This window comes from Mustela nigripes, chromosome 18 (assembly GCF_022355385.1).
Source record: "Mustela nigripes isolate SB6536 chromosome 18, MUSNIG.SB6536, whole genome shotgun sequence".
In the NCBI taxonomy this organism is placed as follows: Eukaryota; Metazoa; Chordata; class Mammalia; order Carnivora; family Mustelidae; genus Mustela; species Mustela nigripes.
In genome coordinates this window covers 23,573,532-23,587,638 of record NC_081574.1, presented here as the reverse complement: position 1 = coordinate 23,587,638, position 14,107 = coordinate 23,573,532, and the positions used below count along the sequence as shown (strand labels likewise).

The 14,107-nt window shown below is 36.7% G+C and overlaps 1 protein-coding gene across 1 annotated transcript in view; it reads left to right on the top strand.

The window, feature by feature from the left end:
* The window catches only part of ASAH1 (N-acylsphingosine amidohydrolase 1), a 47,336-nt gene that overhangs the window by 5,877 nt on the left and 27,352 nt on the right, over nucleotides 1-14,107 (top strand). The window contains exon 2 of the mRNA XM_059384089.1: nucleotides 13,807-13,853. Within this exon, the coding sequence (XP_059240072.1) occupies nucleotides 13,807-13,853 (47 nt within the window). The remainder of the gene's footprint in view (nucleotides 1-13,806; nucleotides 13,854-14,107) is intronic.

Here is a 14,107-nt window from a genome sequence, read left to right as displayed (position 1 = left end):
TGCACTTACGCCATGCGGATATAATTATTAGGAATAGACAAGCATTATTCCATTGCACGACTTGCTGAGTTGATTCTAGTGATCCTGAAGGAGAAATACATTATTTCCTATTAGGAGTTAAATTGAGACATTGGCATTATTGCTGTCTCTGTGGGAAACCATGTGAGAGAGGAAGCAGGGGAAGGAAGCTGGACTGGGACTTTGGAGACTGGTTCTGTCACCAGCTGTGTAACCTTCAGTCAGTGATGGAGGTGGGGCTTGTATCCTAAATATGAACCTAAAGTTCCCGATAACTTGAAATTCAGTAAAAGGGCATAAATTGGATTTTTATGAATTAAATCATATTCTAACCCAAAAGTTCTTATATTTAGAAGAATCTTACAGTGGATAAATTAGAATGAAATATGAGTTGCATTTCTAAAGTTAATAATTTGCTCTTATTAAATGGTATCTATGGAAAATTAATAGTTGCAACTTATGACTTTCTTAAATAGAGTGCTACTTTTTAGTGTCCATTTCTAACTTTGCTAAACAAGGACAGGTGAACTTAAGAGTACTGTGCCTACATTGCATTTATATGTTACTGTCTTTTTTTTTTTTTAAGATTTTATTTATTTGAGAGAGAGAGAGGAAGAGAGCTTGCAAGAGTTGGGGAGGGGCAGTGGGAGAGAGGAAGGAATCTCAAGCAGACTCCACAGTGAACACAGAGCCCAATGTGGGGCTCCATCCCACATCCCTGAGACCATGACATCCCCTGAAACCAAGGGTCAGGCTCTTAACTGAGTGAGCCACCCAGGCACCCTTTGTTGTTGTTGTTTTTAATTCCAGCTACTTGACATACAATGTAATATTAATTTCAGCTGTACAATATAGTGATTCAACACTTCCATACATCATCCATGCTCATCAGTACAAGTGCGCTCCTTAATCCACACCCTCCCCTCTGATAACCGTCAGTTTGTTCTCTATAATTAAGAGTCTGTTTCTTGATTTGACTCTCTCTTTTTTCCACCTTTGCTCTTTTGTTTTCTTTCTTAGATTCCACATATGAGTGAAGCCATATGGTATTTGTCTTTCTCTGACTTATTTCACTTAGCATAATTGCTCCATGTGATTGGAAATGGCAAGATTTTGTTTCCCTTGCCTCTGGAGACATATGTAGAAAAAAGTTGCTTCAGCCGATGTCAAAGAAGTTACTGCCTGCGCTCTTTTCTAGGATTTTTATAGTTTCATGTCTCACATTTAGGTCTTTAATCCGTCCTAAATTTATTTTTGTGTATAGTATAAGGAAGTGGTCCATTTTCATTCTTTTGCACATTCTTGTCCAGTTTTCCCAACACCATTTGTTGAGGAGATTGTGGTTTTCTTTTTCCCCCATTAGATATTCTTTCCTGTTTTATCCAAGATTGACCATAGAATTGCATGTTTGATTTTGGGTTTTCTGTTCTTTTCCATGATCAATGTGTGTTTTTTGTGTATCATTATGTTTTGATCACTGCAACTTTGTAATATAACTTGAAGTTATGCCTTGTTATTTGATTTTTGAAGTGCCTCCAGCTCTGCTTTTCTTTTTTATGATTGCTTTGGCTCTTCAGGTTTTTTTGTGGTTCCATACAAATTTTAGAACTCTTTGTTCTAGGTCTGTGAAAAATGTTGATAGGGATTGCATTAAATGCATAGATTGCTTTGGGTAGTATAGTCATTTTAACAGTATTTCTTCTTCCAATCCATGAGGATGGAATGTATTTCCATTTCTTTGTGTCATCTTCAGTTTCTTTCATCAGTGTTTTGTAGTTTTCAGAGTACAGTCCTTTTTCCTCTTTGGTTAAGTGTATTCTTAGGTATCTTACTATTTTGGGTGCAGTGTAAGTGGGTTTTTTTTTTCTTAATTTCTCCTTATGCTGCTTCATTATTGGTGTGTACAAATGTAACAGATTTCTGCAGATTGTTTTTATATCCTGCAACTTTACTGAATTTGTTGATCAGTTCTAGCAGTTTTTTGCTGGAGTCTTTTGGGTTCCTTATATATAGAAACATACAATCTGAAAGTTTTTCTTTTTCCTTACCAGTTTGGTTGCTTTTTATTTTTACTTTGTTGTCTGGCATTTATGGCTAGAACTTCCTGTTCCGTGTTGAGTAAACATGGTGAGATTGAACATCCTTATCTCATTCCTGACCTTAGGAGGAAAACTCAGAGTTTTTGCCCTTTAAGGATGATGGTAACTGTGGGTTTTTGATAGATAGACTTCATTATGCTAAATTATGTTCTCTCTGAACCTACTTTGTTGAGAGTTTTTATCATGAATGAATGTTATACTTTGTCATAGGCTTTTTTTGGTGTTTATTGAAAAGATCTTATGGGTCTTACCTTTCTCTTATTGATGTGATCATGTTGATTGATTTGTGAATATTGAACCATCCCTGAAACCCAGGAATAAATCCTACTTGATCATGGTGAGTGATATTGTTTTTTAAATGAATTGTTGGATCTAGTATTTTGTTGAAGATTTTTGGCATCTATATTCATTGCAAATATTGGCCTGGAGTTCTTTTTTTGTAGTGGTTTATCCGGTTTTGATATCAGGGTAATGCTGGCCTCATGGAATGAATTTGGAAGTATCCCTTCCTTTTCTACTTTTTATAATAGTTTGAGAATAGGTAGTAAGACTTCTTTTAATGTTTGGTAGAATTCCCTGTGAAGTCACTGGTCCTGGATTTCTGTTTGTTGGGAGTTTTTTGATTGCTGACTCAGTTTCTTTGCTGGTTATTATCAGTCTGTTCAAATTTTTTATTTCCTCCTGCTTCAGTTTTGGTAGTTTATATGTTTCTAGGAATGTATCCATTTCTTTGAGGTTATCCAATTTGTTGTCATACAGTTTTTCATAATATTCTTTTATAATCGTTTGTATTTCTGTGGTGCTGGTTGTTATTTCTCCCATCTCATTTGTGATTTTATTTGAATTCTTTTATCTTTTTTTCTTGATAAGTCTGGTTAGAGGTTTATTGATTTTATTGATTTTTTTTTTCAAAGAACCAGCTCCTGATTTCATTGATACATTGTTTTTGTTTGTTTTTAGTTTTATATTATTTATTTATCCCCTAATCTTTATTATTTCCTTCCTTCTGTTCCTTTTAGGTTTTGTTTCTTTTTCTAGCTCCTTCAGGTGTAAGGTTAGGTTGTTAGGTTATTTATTTGATATGTTTCTTTCTTCTTGAAGTAGACCTGTATTGCTAAAAACTTCCCTTTTAGAACTGCTTTTCCTGTATTCTAAAAGTTTCGGACCATTCTGTTTTCATTTTCATTTGTTTCCATTTACTTTTTAAATTTTCTCTTTTATTTCATGGTTGACCCATTTATTTTTTAGGAGCATGGTATTTAACTCCCGTATATTTGTGCTCTTTGCAGATTTTTCTTGTAATTGACTTCTCGTTTCATGGCATTGTGGTAGGAAAAGATGCATGGTATGCTTTGATCTTTTTAAATTTGTTGAGGGCTTATTTTATGAGCTAATATATCATCTGTTATGGAAAATGTTTCATGTGCACTTGAAAATGTATATTCTGCTGTTTCAGGGTGGAATGTTCTGAGTATATCTGTTAAATCCATCTGTTCTAGCATGTCATTCCAAGCTATTGTTTACTTGTTGACTTTCTGTTTAGGTGATTCATCCGCTGAAGTAAGTACAATGTTAAAGTCCCCTACCATTCTTGTACTATTTTATTAGTACCTTTGTGTTTTTTATTAGCTGTTTTATGTATTTGGGTGCATAAATATATACAGTTGTTATATCTTGTTGGATTATCCCCTTTATGATTATATAACGTCCTTCTCTGTCTCTTGTTATAGTCTTTCTTTAAACTCTAGTTTGTCTGAGTATTACTACTCTGGCTTTCTTTTGACATCCATTTGCATGATAGATATTTGTCCTTTCCCTGACTTTCAATCTGCAGGTGACTTTATGTCTAAAATGAGTCTCTAATAGGCAGTATATAGATGGATTTTGTTTTTGTTTTTGTTTTTTTGTTCTGTCACCCTGCATCTTTTGATATAAGTATTTCATCTGTTTACATGCAAAGAAATTATTGATAGATATGTATTGTCACTTTACTACTTGTTTTATATTTGTTTCTCAGGTTTTTCTCTGATCATTTCTCGTGTTTTTCTTTCATGGTTTGCTGATTTTCTTTAGTGATATATTTGGATTTCTTCCTCTTTATTCTTTGCATGTTTATTAGTGGTTTTTGATTTATAATTCCCATTAGGTTTATATATAACCTCCTCTGCATATGCAGTCTATATTAAATGAATGGTCCTTTATGTTGGAATCCATTCATTACTCCTCTCCTCCCCATGTTTTAGGTATATGTTGTTAAATCTTACATCCTTTTATTTTGTGAGTTCCTTGACTGATTTCTTACAGAAATATTCATTTTTACTGCTTTTGTGTTTCCTACCTTTATACTGTCACCTTTGGTCTTTCCTTTCTACTCTAAGAGTCCCTCCTAATACTTCTTGCAGAGCTGGTTTAATGGTCACACTCTCCTTTAGTTTTTGTTTGACTGGGAAATTCTTCATCTCTCCTTCTATTCGGAATGATATGCTTGCTGGAGATAGTATTCTTGGCTACAGATTTTTCCCTTTCAGTGCTTTGAATATATCATGCTACTTTCTTCTGGGTTGGAAGGTTTCTGAGGAAAAAATCTCCTGCTGGCCTTATGGGTTTTCCCTTTTAAGTTACTGTCTTTTTCGTCTTCATGTTTTTAAATTTTTTTCCAATTTAATTACAATATTTCCTGGTGTGGATCTGCTTTTCTTGACTTTGATGGGAGTTCTCTGTGCCTTCTGGATTAGGGAAGTTTTCAGCTGTTATTTCTTCAAATAAGGTTTCTATTCCCTTTTCTCTCTCCTGTTCTTTTAGGAGTCCATTAATATAAATGTTATTACACTTGATGGAGTCACTGAGTTCCCTAAATCTTTTCTCTTATTGCATAATTATTTTGTCTTTTTTTTGTTCATCTTGATTATTTTCCATTACTCTCTCTTCTGGATCACTAATTCATTCCTCTGCTTCTTATCCTGATATTCATTTCATCATTATGTTTGTCATTTCATTTATTGTACCTTTTCTCTCTGCTCTGTTACTCCTGTGCGTGTTAAGGGTCTCATTCAAATCTTCTACTCCTTTCTCAATTCCAGTGGGTATCCTTATGATCTTACTTTAAATTCTTTACCAAGCATGTTACTTATATGTGTTCAGCTTAGATTTATGGCCGTGTCCTGTCCTTTCATTTGGGATAAGTTTCTCTGTCTTCTCATTTTATTTAAGTCTCAGTGTCTGCTTCTGTGTGTTGGGAAAGTCTGCATCTCCTGTTCTTGAAGATAATGGTCTTACAAAGAAGAGGTCCCGTAGTGTCCTGCCATATAGTGTCCCTTGTTTCCCAGGGCCTGGTGCTTCTGAGAGTGTCTCCACTGTATGTTGCTTGTGCTCTGCTGTTCTCTTCCGGCCCCTTTATCTTTCAGGCCACTTGTCTGCAGAAGCTCTCTTTGCCTGTTGTGGGCATGGTTTGGTTCCTGGATTTTGACTAGGTGTGCTCTGGTCTGTTCGTAACATGAGACTATTGTCACTGCAGCTGGAACAGAAGCTCTGCAAATTCCCATGTTGGGAGGTACAGTTTGAGCAGGGGTTTGAACTGGTCTTCTGGGGGAAGGGAACTGCTGTGCTAGGACTGAGGCAAGTGTGACTTGGGGAGGGGGGGTTTCCGCTGGGGTACAGGTTTGGGACTTGGTCTAAGCATATTAAGTAGTGAGTGTGGGTACAGCACTGCTTCCTGCAGCTGACCCTGGGCTTATGCTGATGAGTGTGGGAGGGAAATGGCCAGCCAGTTCCTTTGTTCCTGCAGTGGTCTCTCGTGAATGTTGTCTCTCTGGGATGTGCTCAGAGATGAGCAGATAACCCCCCAGGTACTTTCTGGATCCTTATTTCCACACACTCTGTGGATTGTTTGCCTGCCTTCCCTCCAAGAGCTACACAGTGCTCTCTGGGCTCTAACCCAGCCAAGTCCTCTGATCTTAAAAACTCCAGGCATTAAGCCCCAGAAGTTTCAGGAAATTATGAAATTTGGCCCTTCTCACTTCTCAAGGCAATTGCTAAGGGGGGGGGGGGGGGGTGTTCATTTTCCCTTGTACTCCCTGTGTGCTAGTTTGTCTCTTGCCCTTCTCTGAGACCCTGCCTCCCTCCCCACTGCAGCAGTCATGATCTGTTTCCCTCCCATACCTCATCTCTGCACTTCCTACCTTTACGTGGCCTCTTCTCTACCTTTAGTTGTGGAGTTTGTTCTACCAGTTTTCAGGTCAATTTCTGAGGTATATAGGATGATTTGATAGTTATCTAACTGTGTTCATGGGATAAAGGGAGCCTACTCCCACTCTGCTACCATCTGTCCTTGTTCTGTATGTTGTTATTTTAAAATAATTTTAGATAATGACAGTTTCAGACACTTAAAAATAATGTCAGAGAATCATTCCTTGAAAATCTCCCCCACAATGTAAATGAAATTATACAATTTTTAAATTCAGTGTTTTAAAGCTTATATTGAAGTATGTATAGTTAAAATCAAATTATATAGATAGTCTTATGATGAAAATCAGGTTTCCTACTTCATTCTTTCTACCCCAGTTACCTTTCCCTAGAAGCAAACACTTTTAACTGTACTCAGGTGATAGTCAGCAGAACCTGTGTTTACTATCATACTAGTTGTGTGTAGCTCAGTCTGTTTTAATTAATTGGTGCTTCTGCCATATTGGGGGCTAAAAGTTTTAAGTCACTCCTGGTTATTTTTATGAATATTATTTTGGTATGTTTATGCTTAATCTGTCTCAATTAATTTTAGGCATTGTTTTCTCTAATACAGCAATGATGGATAAGAATTTAGCTTACTTTCAACCATCTTTCCTACATCTTTTTTTGAAACAGTTTTGAGATGTAACTGATATACAATTCACCCCCTAAAATTAGACAGTTCAATGGCTTCATTATATTCACAGAGTTGTGCAGTCATTTCTCTAATCAGTTTTAGAACATGTTCATGAGCCCCAAAATAAACTTCTTTTCCCTTAGTCCTAACCCTGAAACCTACCCCTCCCCTCGGTAACCACAAATAAACTTTGTCTCTATGGATTTGTCCTTTCTGAACATTTTATGTAAAGAGGATCAAAAGTATGTGGTTCTTTGTGGTTGGCTGCTTTCACTTAGTGTGTTTTCAAGGTTCATCCACACTGTAGCATGTAGCCATATTTCATTTCTATTTATGATTGAATAATTTCCATTGTATGCATATACCACATTTTGATCATCCATTTATCAGTTAATGGACATTAAGTTTGTTTCCACTTTTGGTATTGTGAGTAATGATGCTATGAACATTTGTGTTTGTGTACATTTTTTGTGTGGACACATTTTCATATCTTTTCAGTTTATGACTAGGAACAGAATTGTGGGGTCACATGGTTAACTATATGTTTAACTGAGAAAGCACCAGTTTTCCAAAGCAGCTGCACTATTTTACATTCTCACTAACATTGAATGGAGGTTCCAGTTTCTCCACATCTGTGCTAACACTTATTAATTTTATTATTATTGCCATCTTAGTTGCTGTGAAGTGGTATCTCATTGTGGTTTTGATTTGCATTTCCCTATTGGCAAATTATGTTTGGCATCTTTTCATGTGTTTACTGACTTAAATCTTTGAATAAATGTCTATTCAAATCCTTTGCCTATTTTTAAATTAATTTGTCTTTTTCTTATTGACCTTTAAGATATATATTCTAGATACAGGTCTTTTATCAAACATATGATTTGCTGTTGGCATAAATGTGAGGATTTATTTCTTGGACTCTCAATTCTATTTCACTGATGTGGAATCAAATCAATATTCCAGATATTTCCAAATATTCCAAAAATGTTTGGAAACAAATCTATTCCATTGATTTGTCTTTATGCTGATATTGCAGTGTCTTGTTTACTGTTGCTTTTATAGTAAGTTTCAAATTAGGAGGTGTCAGTCTTCCAACTTTGTTGGTCTTTTTCAAGACTATTTTGACTATTATTTGTTCCTTGAATTGTCATATGAAATTTAATGTCACTTGACTTTCTGCAGAGAAGCCAGATGGGATTTAAATACGTATTGCATCAAATCTATGATTCATTTGAGTATTGCCATCTTAACAATATTAAGCCTTCTGGCCTATGAACATATATGGCTTCCATTTACTTAGATCTTTAATTTCTTTTTATAGTGTTTTATAATTTACAGTGTACAAGTCTTATACTTCTTTGTTTAAATTTATTACTAAGTATCATATTCTGTTTGATGTTATTTTAAGTAGAACTGTTTCCTTAATTTCATTTTCAGTTTGCTCATTGCTACTGTATAAAACTGATTTTGTACATTGATTATGTATCCTGCAAACTTGCTGAATTCATTTATTATTTTTTAAAGTTTTTAGTGGATTTTTTAGGGCTTCTTTTTTTTTTTTTTAATAAATTATATCATCTGGAAATGAGATAGTTTCTTTTCCAGTTTGGATCCTTTTTGTTTTCTTGCCTAATTGCTCTGGCTAGATACTCTAGCTCATGTGGTGCATGTGGACATCCTTGACCCCTCCCACTTTTTTCTCCCTTCTCTTCATTTCTATATCTTTTTACCCTTGCATAGTCAACATCAATAACATAACTGTAATTGAGTCATCAATGATTTTTCTGTATATCTACTTTTAAAAAATGGAAAGAGTAAACACTGTTTAAAGAAGTATGGTTTGTAAGTATTGGTTATTGCCCAATGTGCTGTGACTATATTTCCTTTTCTGTAATTCTAAAGCCACAAATCTAATGACACTGAAAGAATATTCAATATATTTTCTACCACATATTCATATTCATGACACATTTTAGTTTGCTTCATGTTTATATCATGGCATTCTTGTACAGACCTTTTTCCTTAGAGTTTCTAATTGGTTTCTTTTCATTTTTTGTAATTAGAAGAGAAACTAAATCTATGCCATCCTGACTGTATTCTTTTTTTGAGAGAAAGAGAGGGGGGCAGAGAGGGCATGTGAGCAAGGGTTGAAGAGAGGGAGAGAGAGAGAGAATCTTAAGAAGACTCCATCCACACTGAGTGCAGAGCTGTATACAGAGCTCGATCTCATGACCCTGAGTCATGACCTGAGCTGAAATCAGGAGTTGGGTGCCTAACCAACTGAGCCACCTAGGTGCCCCCATTCTACCTATGTTCTGTATATTATTCAATCTCTGATTTATTCTCTATTTGTTGTGTCCATTCTTAAAACTTACTAAATCCCTAATCTATTTGGGACTAATTTGTTTTTATTTGTACCATATTTTTCTGATACTGCAGTTTCTTCCTGTAGTTTCTAGTTTTCTAGTTTTCTTTTGTTTTCTAGTTTTCTTTTGTTCGTAAAGTCTGTGCTTCTCTTGGAGCCTCAAGTTCTTCCAGCCCTTCAACCATACAGTTTATCCTATGGAGTCTCCCTTTTTAGGACACCTGTTTCTTGGTGTCTAATGGGAGTGTAATTTCTCAGAGTTCCCTTTACAGTGTATGTTGGAGCCATTGTTTTGGGATCCTGTTCTCTCTTACTTGGTTTACTCCCTTGTTTTGCTAGACTATATCTTGAAGTAACTTAAGAAATAATGTGTGGGAGGTACACTTTCTGTGTCCTTGCATTGACTTAAAATCGAAAACTTTATTAAATCCCAAAATTGATCAATGCCTTGACCAGTTAGAAAGTTCTAGTTTGAAATTAATTCCCTGCCAAGGTAATGATGGCGTCACTCTCTTCTGGCATTCATGTAGCTGTTGAGAAGTCTGATGGGAGTGTAATTCTTATTCTTGTATAGGATACCCTCCCCCACCTAGTGCTAGAAGCTTTTTCTTTATGTCTAAAATAGCACAGTAACGTGTCTCACTGAAGGCTCTTTTTTTTTTTTTTTTTTGTTATCAGTAGTCCTTTACACTTTAAAATACATCTCCATTCAGCTCTAACAAAATTTCTTCTATTATTTCTTTCATAATTTCCTTCCCTTTATTTTCTGTGCTTTCTCTTTCTGGAAATCCTATTAATTAGATGTTGGATCCTACCTATTAATTTTATAAATTTTTCTATTTTTTTTCCTACTCTGGTTTATTTTATTATTTTTCCTTTTTCTTTTTTTAATTTAAATTCAATTTAGTTAACATCTATTGGATTATTCTTTTCAGAATGAGAATTTCGTGCTTCATCTGTTGCATATAACACCCAATGATCATGACATCAAGTGCACTTTTTTTTTAAGATTTTATTTATTTATTTGACAGACAGAGATCACAAGTAGGCAGCGAGGCAGGCAGAGAGAGAGAGAGGAGAAAGCAGGCTCCCCGCTGAGCAGAGAGCCTGACATGGGGCTCGATCCCCAGACCCTGGGATCGTGACCTGAGCCGAAGGCAGAGGCTTTAACCCACTGAGCCACCCAGGCACCCCTAGAGTATATTCTAGCTTCCCAAAGATGCTCATGTCCTAATCCTAAGAAGCTGTGAAAATGTTCTTTTTGTGGCAAAGGGGACTTTGCAGATGCAATTTAGTAAATTAGCTTGAGATGGGGACATTACACTGGATTAACCAGAGAAGCCCAGTATAATTACAGATATCTGTGTAAGAGGGAGACAGGAGGCTATAGAAGAGAAAAGACGCTGTGCTCCTGGCTTTGAAGCTGGGGGCCACAAGGCAAAGAATGTAGGTGACCTCCAGGAGATGGGAAAGTCAGGGGAACAGATTCTCCCTTAGAGCCCTGGAAGGAACACATCCTGCAGACCCACTTTAGATTCTGACCTCCAGAGCTATAAGCATAATAAATTTGTGTTGCTTTAACCCATTACATTTGTGGTAGTTTGTTACAGCGGCCATTGGAAACTAATATAATCAAGTGCTGCCAAATACTATATAAGTCCATGAGCATATGATTTTATTTTTTTTAAAGATTTTATTTATTCATTTGAGAGAGAGAGCCCAAGCAGGGAGGGAGGCAGTGGGAGAGGGCGAAGACTCCCGCTGAGCAGGGAGCCCCACATGGGGCTCAATCCTAGGATCCTGAGATTATGAACTGAGCCGAAGGCAGATGCTTAACGGTCTGAGCCAGCCAGGGTCCCTGAACATATGATTTTAAATGACTGTAGGGATGAGGCACTTTCAGTTAATTTTTGGTAGTTAGGTGGTAGCTGCAGGAGTGTTGGCTAATAAGATGAGGTAGAAGCAGCTATTGTGAGGAAGGGAGCTCCCTGAGAGGTTCCTGGCTCAGAGTTGCAGTTATTCTGGAGGGTATTATAAGGACATTAAATGAGGATGAAAGGAGAGTTGAATCGATGGGTCAATAAACAGAAAGTAACCCCATCCTGACCTCTGCATACAAAACTCCATTTGGTATTTACCACTAGGCAGAAAACTAACACACACACAATGTCTTTCTCCTTCTCTTTGTTTCACACGTACACACTACCTCCAAGGGTTTCCCTCTAAAGAAACTGAAAAAGTCATCTAGGAAGAACATGAACACGGGTGTTCATGCTTTCCAGCCGTGGCTGGCACACCTCAGTCAGCAGGCCCAGTACAGCCTGTCACCTGTTTTTGTAAGACCTGCGAGCAAAGAATGGTGTTGATGTTTTTTTTTTAAAGTTGGGAGGGAAAAATCCAAAGAAGATTAATATTTTGTGACATGTAAAAACTACATGGAATTCACATGTCGGTGTCCATCCACAGAGTTGTATTGGAACATCGCCACCGTTTCGTATTTGCTTACTGTCTGTGGCTGCCTTGCATTACCATGGTGTTGAGCAGAGCCTGTGTATGGGATCTTGTGGCTTTCCACTGCCGCTCAGCACACTTCAGGTGATAGTTAAGCAATTTTAACTGAACTGCATTTTAAGTGCCACATGTATCAATGTACCATGTTATTTTAATCTTTTTTAAAAAAAAGTTATCAGTGCAGACCTATCATGTCACTTTTTGTGAATTTCAAATGTTGAATTTGAAAAGTGAATTTCAAATGTTGCTCTTTCAAGGCAGAGTAGAGTGTGGATTATCTTGGCACTTAATTAGATGACAGAGCACATCTAGCACTGTGTTGAAGGAATGCAGTATGTGTCAACATGGATTAAGCAGTCATCACAGTATTCCCAACCGTAGGAAAAAATGGTCAGAAAAGTAAGACAACTTAAAACAGAGTATCTCATCACAGAATTTATTTACAAATTTTAAAAAGCAAAATGAGGTTGCAGTGGAAAGAAATCTTCAGGTAGTTCATCTGTTAGCAAAGCAGGGAAACTCACTGAGCCATGGTGAGTTAATGAAATCACATTTGATTGCAGCAGTAGAAGAAATGTATCCTGGGAAAATTTGTTGTGCACTGTTAGCCTTTACATGTGAAGAGCTACCTGGGACTTTGGTAGACATATCCTTATCAGTTGAAGAGTAAGGCAAACCGATTCCCAGTTATTGGTACTGAAGTTATTGATTACTGATCAGTTATTGCTATTTACTAAAGCACCAGTGCCATGTTTGAGACTGAAGAATTCATTAGTCTCAGTGAATAGTCTGGTGGAACAGTTACAGGCAAGGATGCTTTCAAAGAACTTGAGAACTGAGTAATTCAGTAAGACCTGAAATGGAATCTGCTGTTTTGTGTAACAACTGACAGTGGTAAGAATATGTGTGGAGCAGACAAAAGCTTAGTTGGGCAGATGTACAAAGCTTGTGAAATGCAAGTTGTTTCAAGCTTATGGTTATTAATCATAGTAGTGATTCGCAGGTACTTTGTGGAAAATGTTTGAATCTGTCATGTGTTAAAGAACCAGTAATACCAAGCATGAACTTCTTTATGTCTTATAGATGTAAGGGAGCCTGCCCCCCCACTCTCTGCCTTCCTTTCTGCCTACTTGTGATCTTTCTCTGTGTGTTAAACAAATCTTACAAAAAAAAAAAAAAATTGAAGTCCAGGGGTACCTGGGTGGCTCATTGGGTTAGACCTCAGCCTTTGGCTCGGGTCATGATCTCAGGGTCCTAGGATCGAGCCCCACGTTGGGCTCTCTGCTCAGCGGGGAGCCTGCTTTTTCCTCTCTCTCCGCCTGCCTCTCTGCCTACTTGTGATCTCACTCTCTCTGTCAAATAAATTAATAAAATATTTTTTAAAAAAATTGAAGTCTGAAGTTCATTAGGTGGAGAAATGGCATTTTAGGTCACTGGAACACTGCGTGCACATATAGGAAAAGGTCAGAGATCAGAGGACATGTTTGCATGTGGCCGTGCGAGATAGGAGGAGTGGCAGGAAAGGAGGCTGGGAAGGTAAAGTATGGCCAGATTAGGAAGGGCCCTGCATAGTGTGTCCTGAAAATCTGGTTTGGGATGCAAATTTCTGTTGCAATGGAGTTGGTTCATAAATTCAAGTGACATCATATTCTATCAAGATTTAATTTACTGGTAGTGATAAATCAGCCTGACTTAAACATTTCCATTTACCTTCTTAACATTTCCTCTTTATTCAGTGTGTTTGAAATATAGAATCCAAGTTATAGCACTAGTACAAATTGAATTAAGGCTGAAAATGCCCTTAAGTTTGAGATTTTAGACGTTCTAAAAGGGCTAATCATGCTTGATTTTTGTCTACACAGTCTTTAACTGTTTTTGCAAATTGCCTGTTCAGTTTATTATTTTCTGAAATTTAATTTTCTTTGTTTTTTATGGGTTTTTTTTTTTTTTTCCAGTGGACAGAAAACTGCAGAAAATCAACCTATCCTCCTTCTGGACCAACGTGAGTAAACATCAGATGTTCAAAACTGACTTTGGCCTTTGTGGAGACTTTTCCGTATGTAATTATCTCATAAAAATGACAATAATGAAGAAAAATTTAAGTCATGTCTTCTATATTTAAACAAACTTTTTCTTCTGAGACAGCTCTGTTTTTGTTTTTGTTTGGTCAGGTTTGTTTGGCTAAGACCCTGGACAAATACTGAAGTACCCCATGATTAAAATGCCCTCTTCTAGTCTATCAAAATCAGAGAGAAA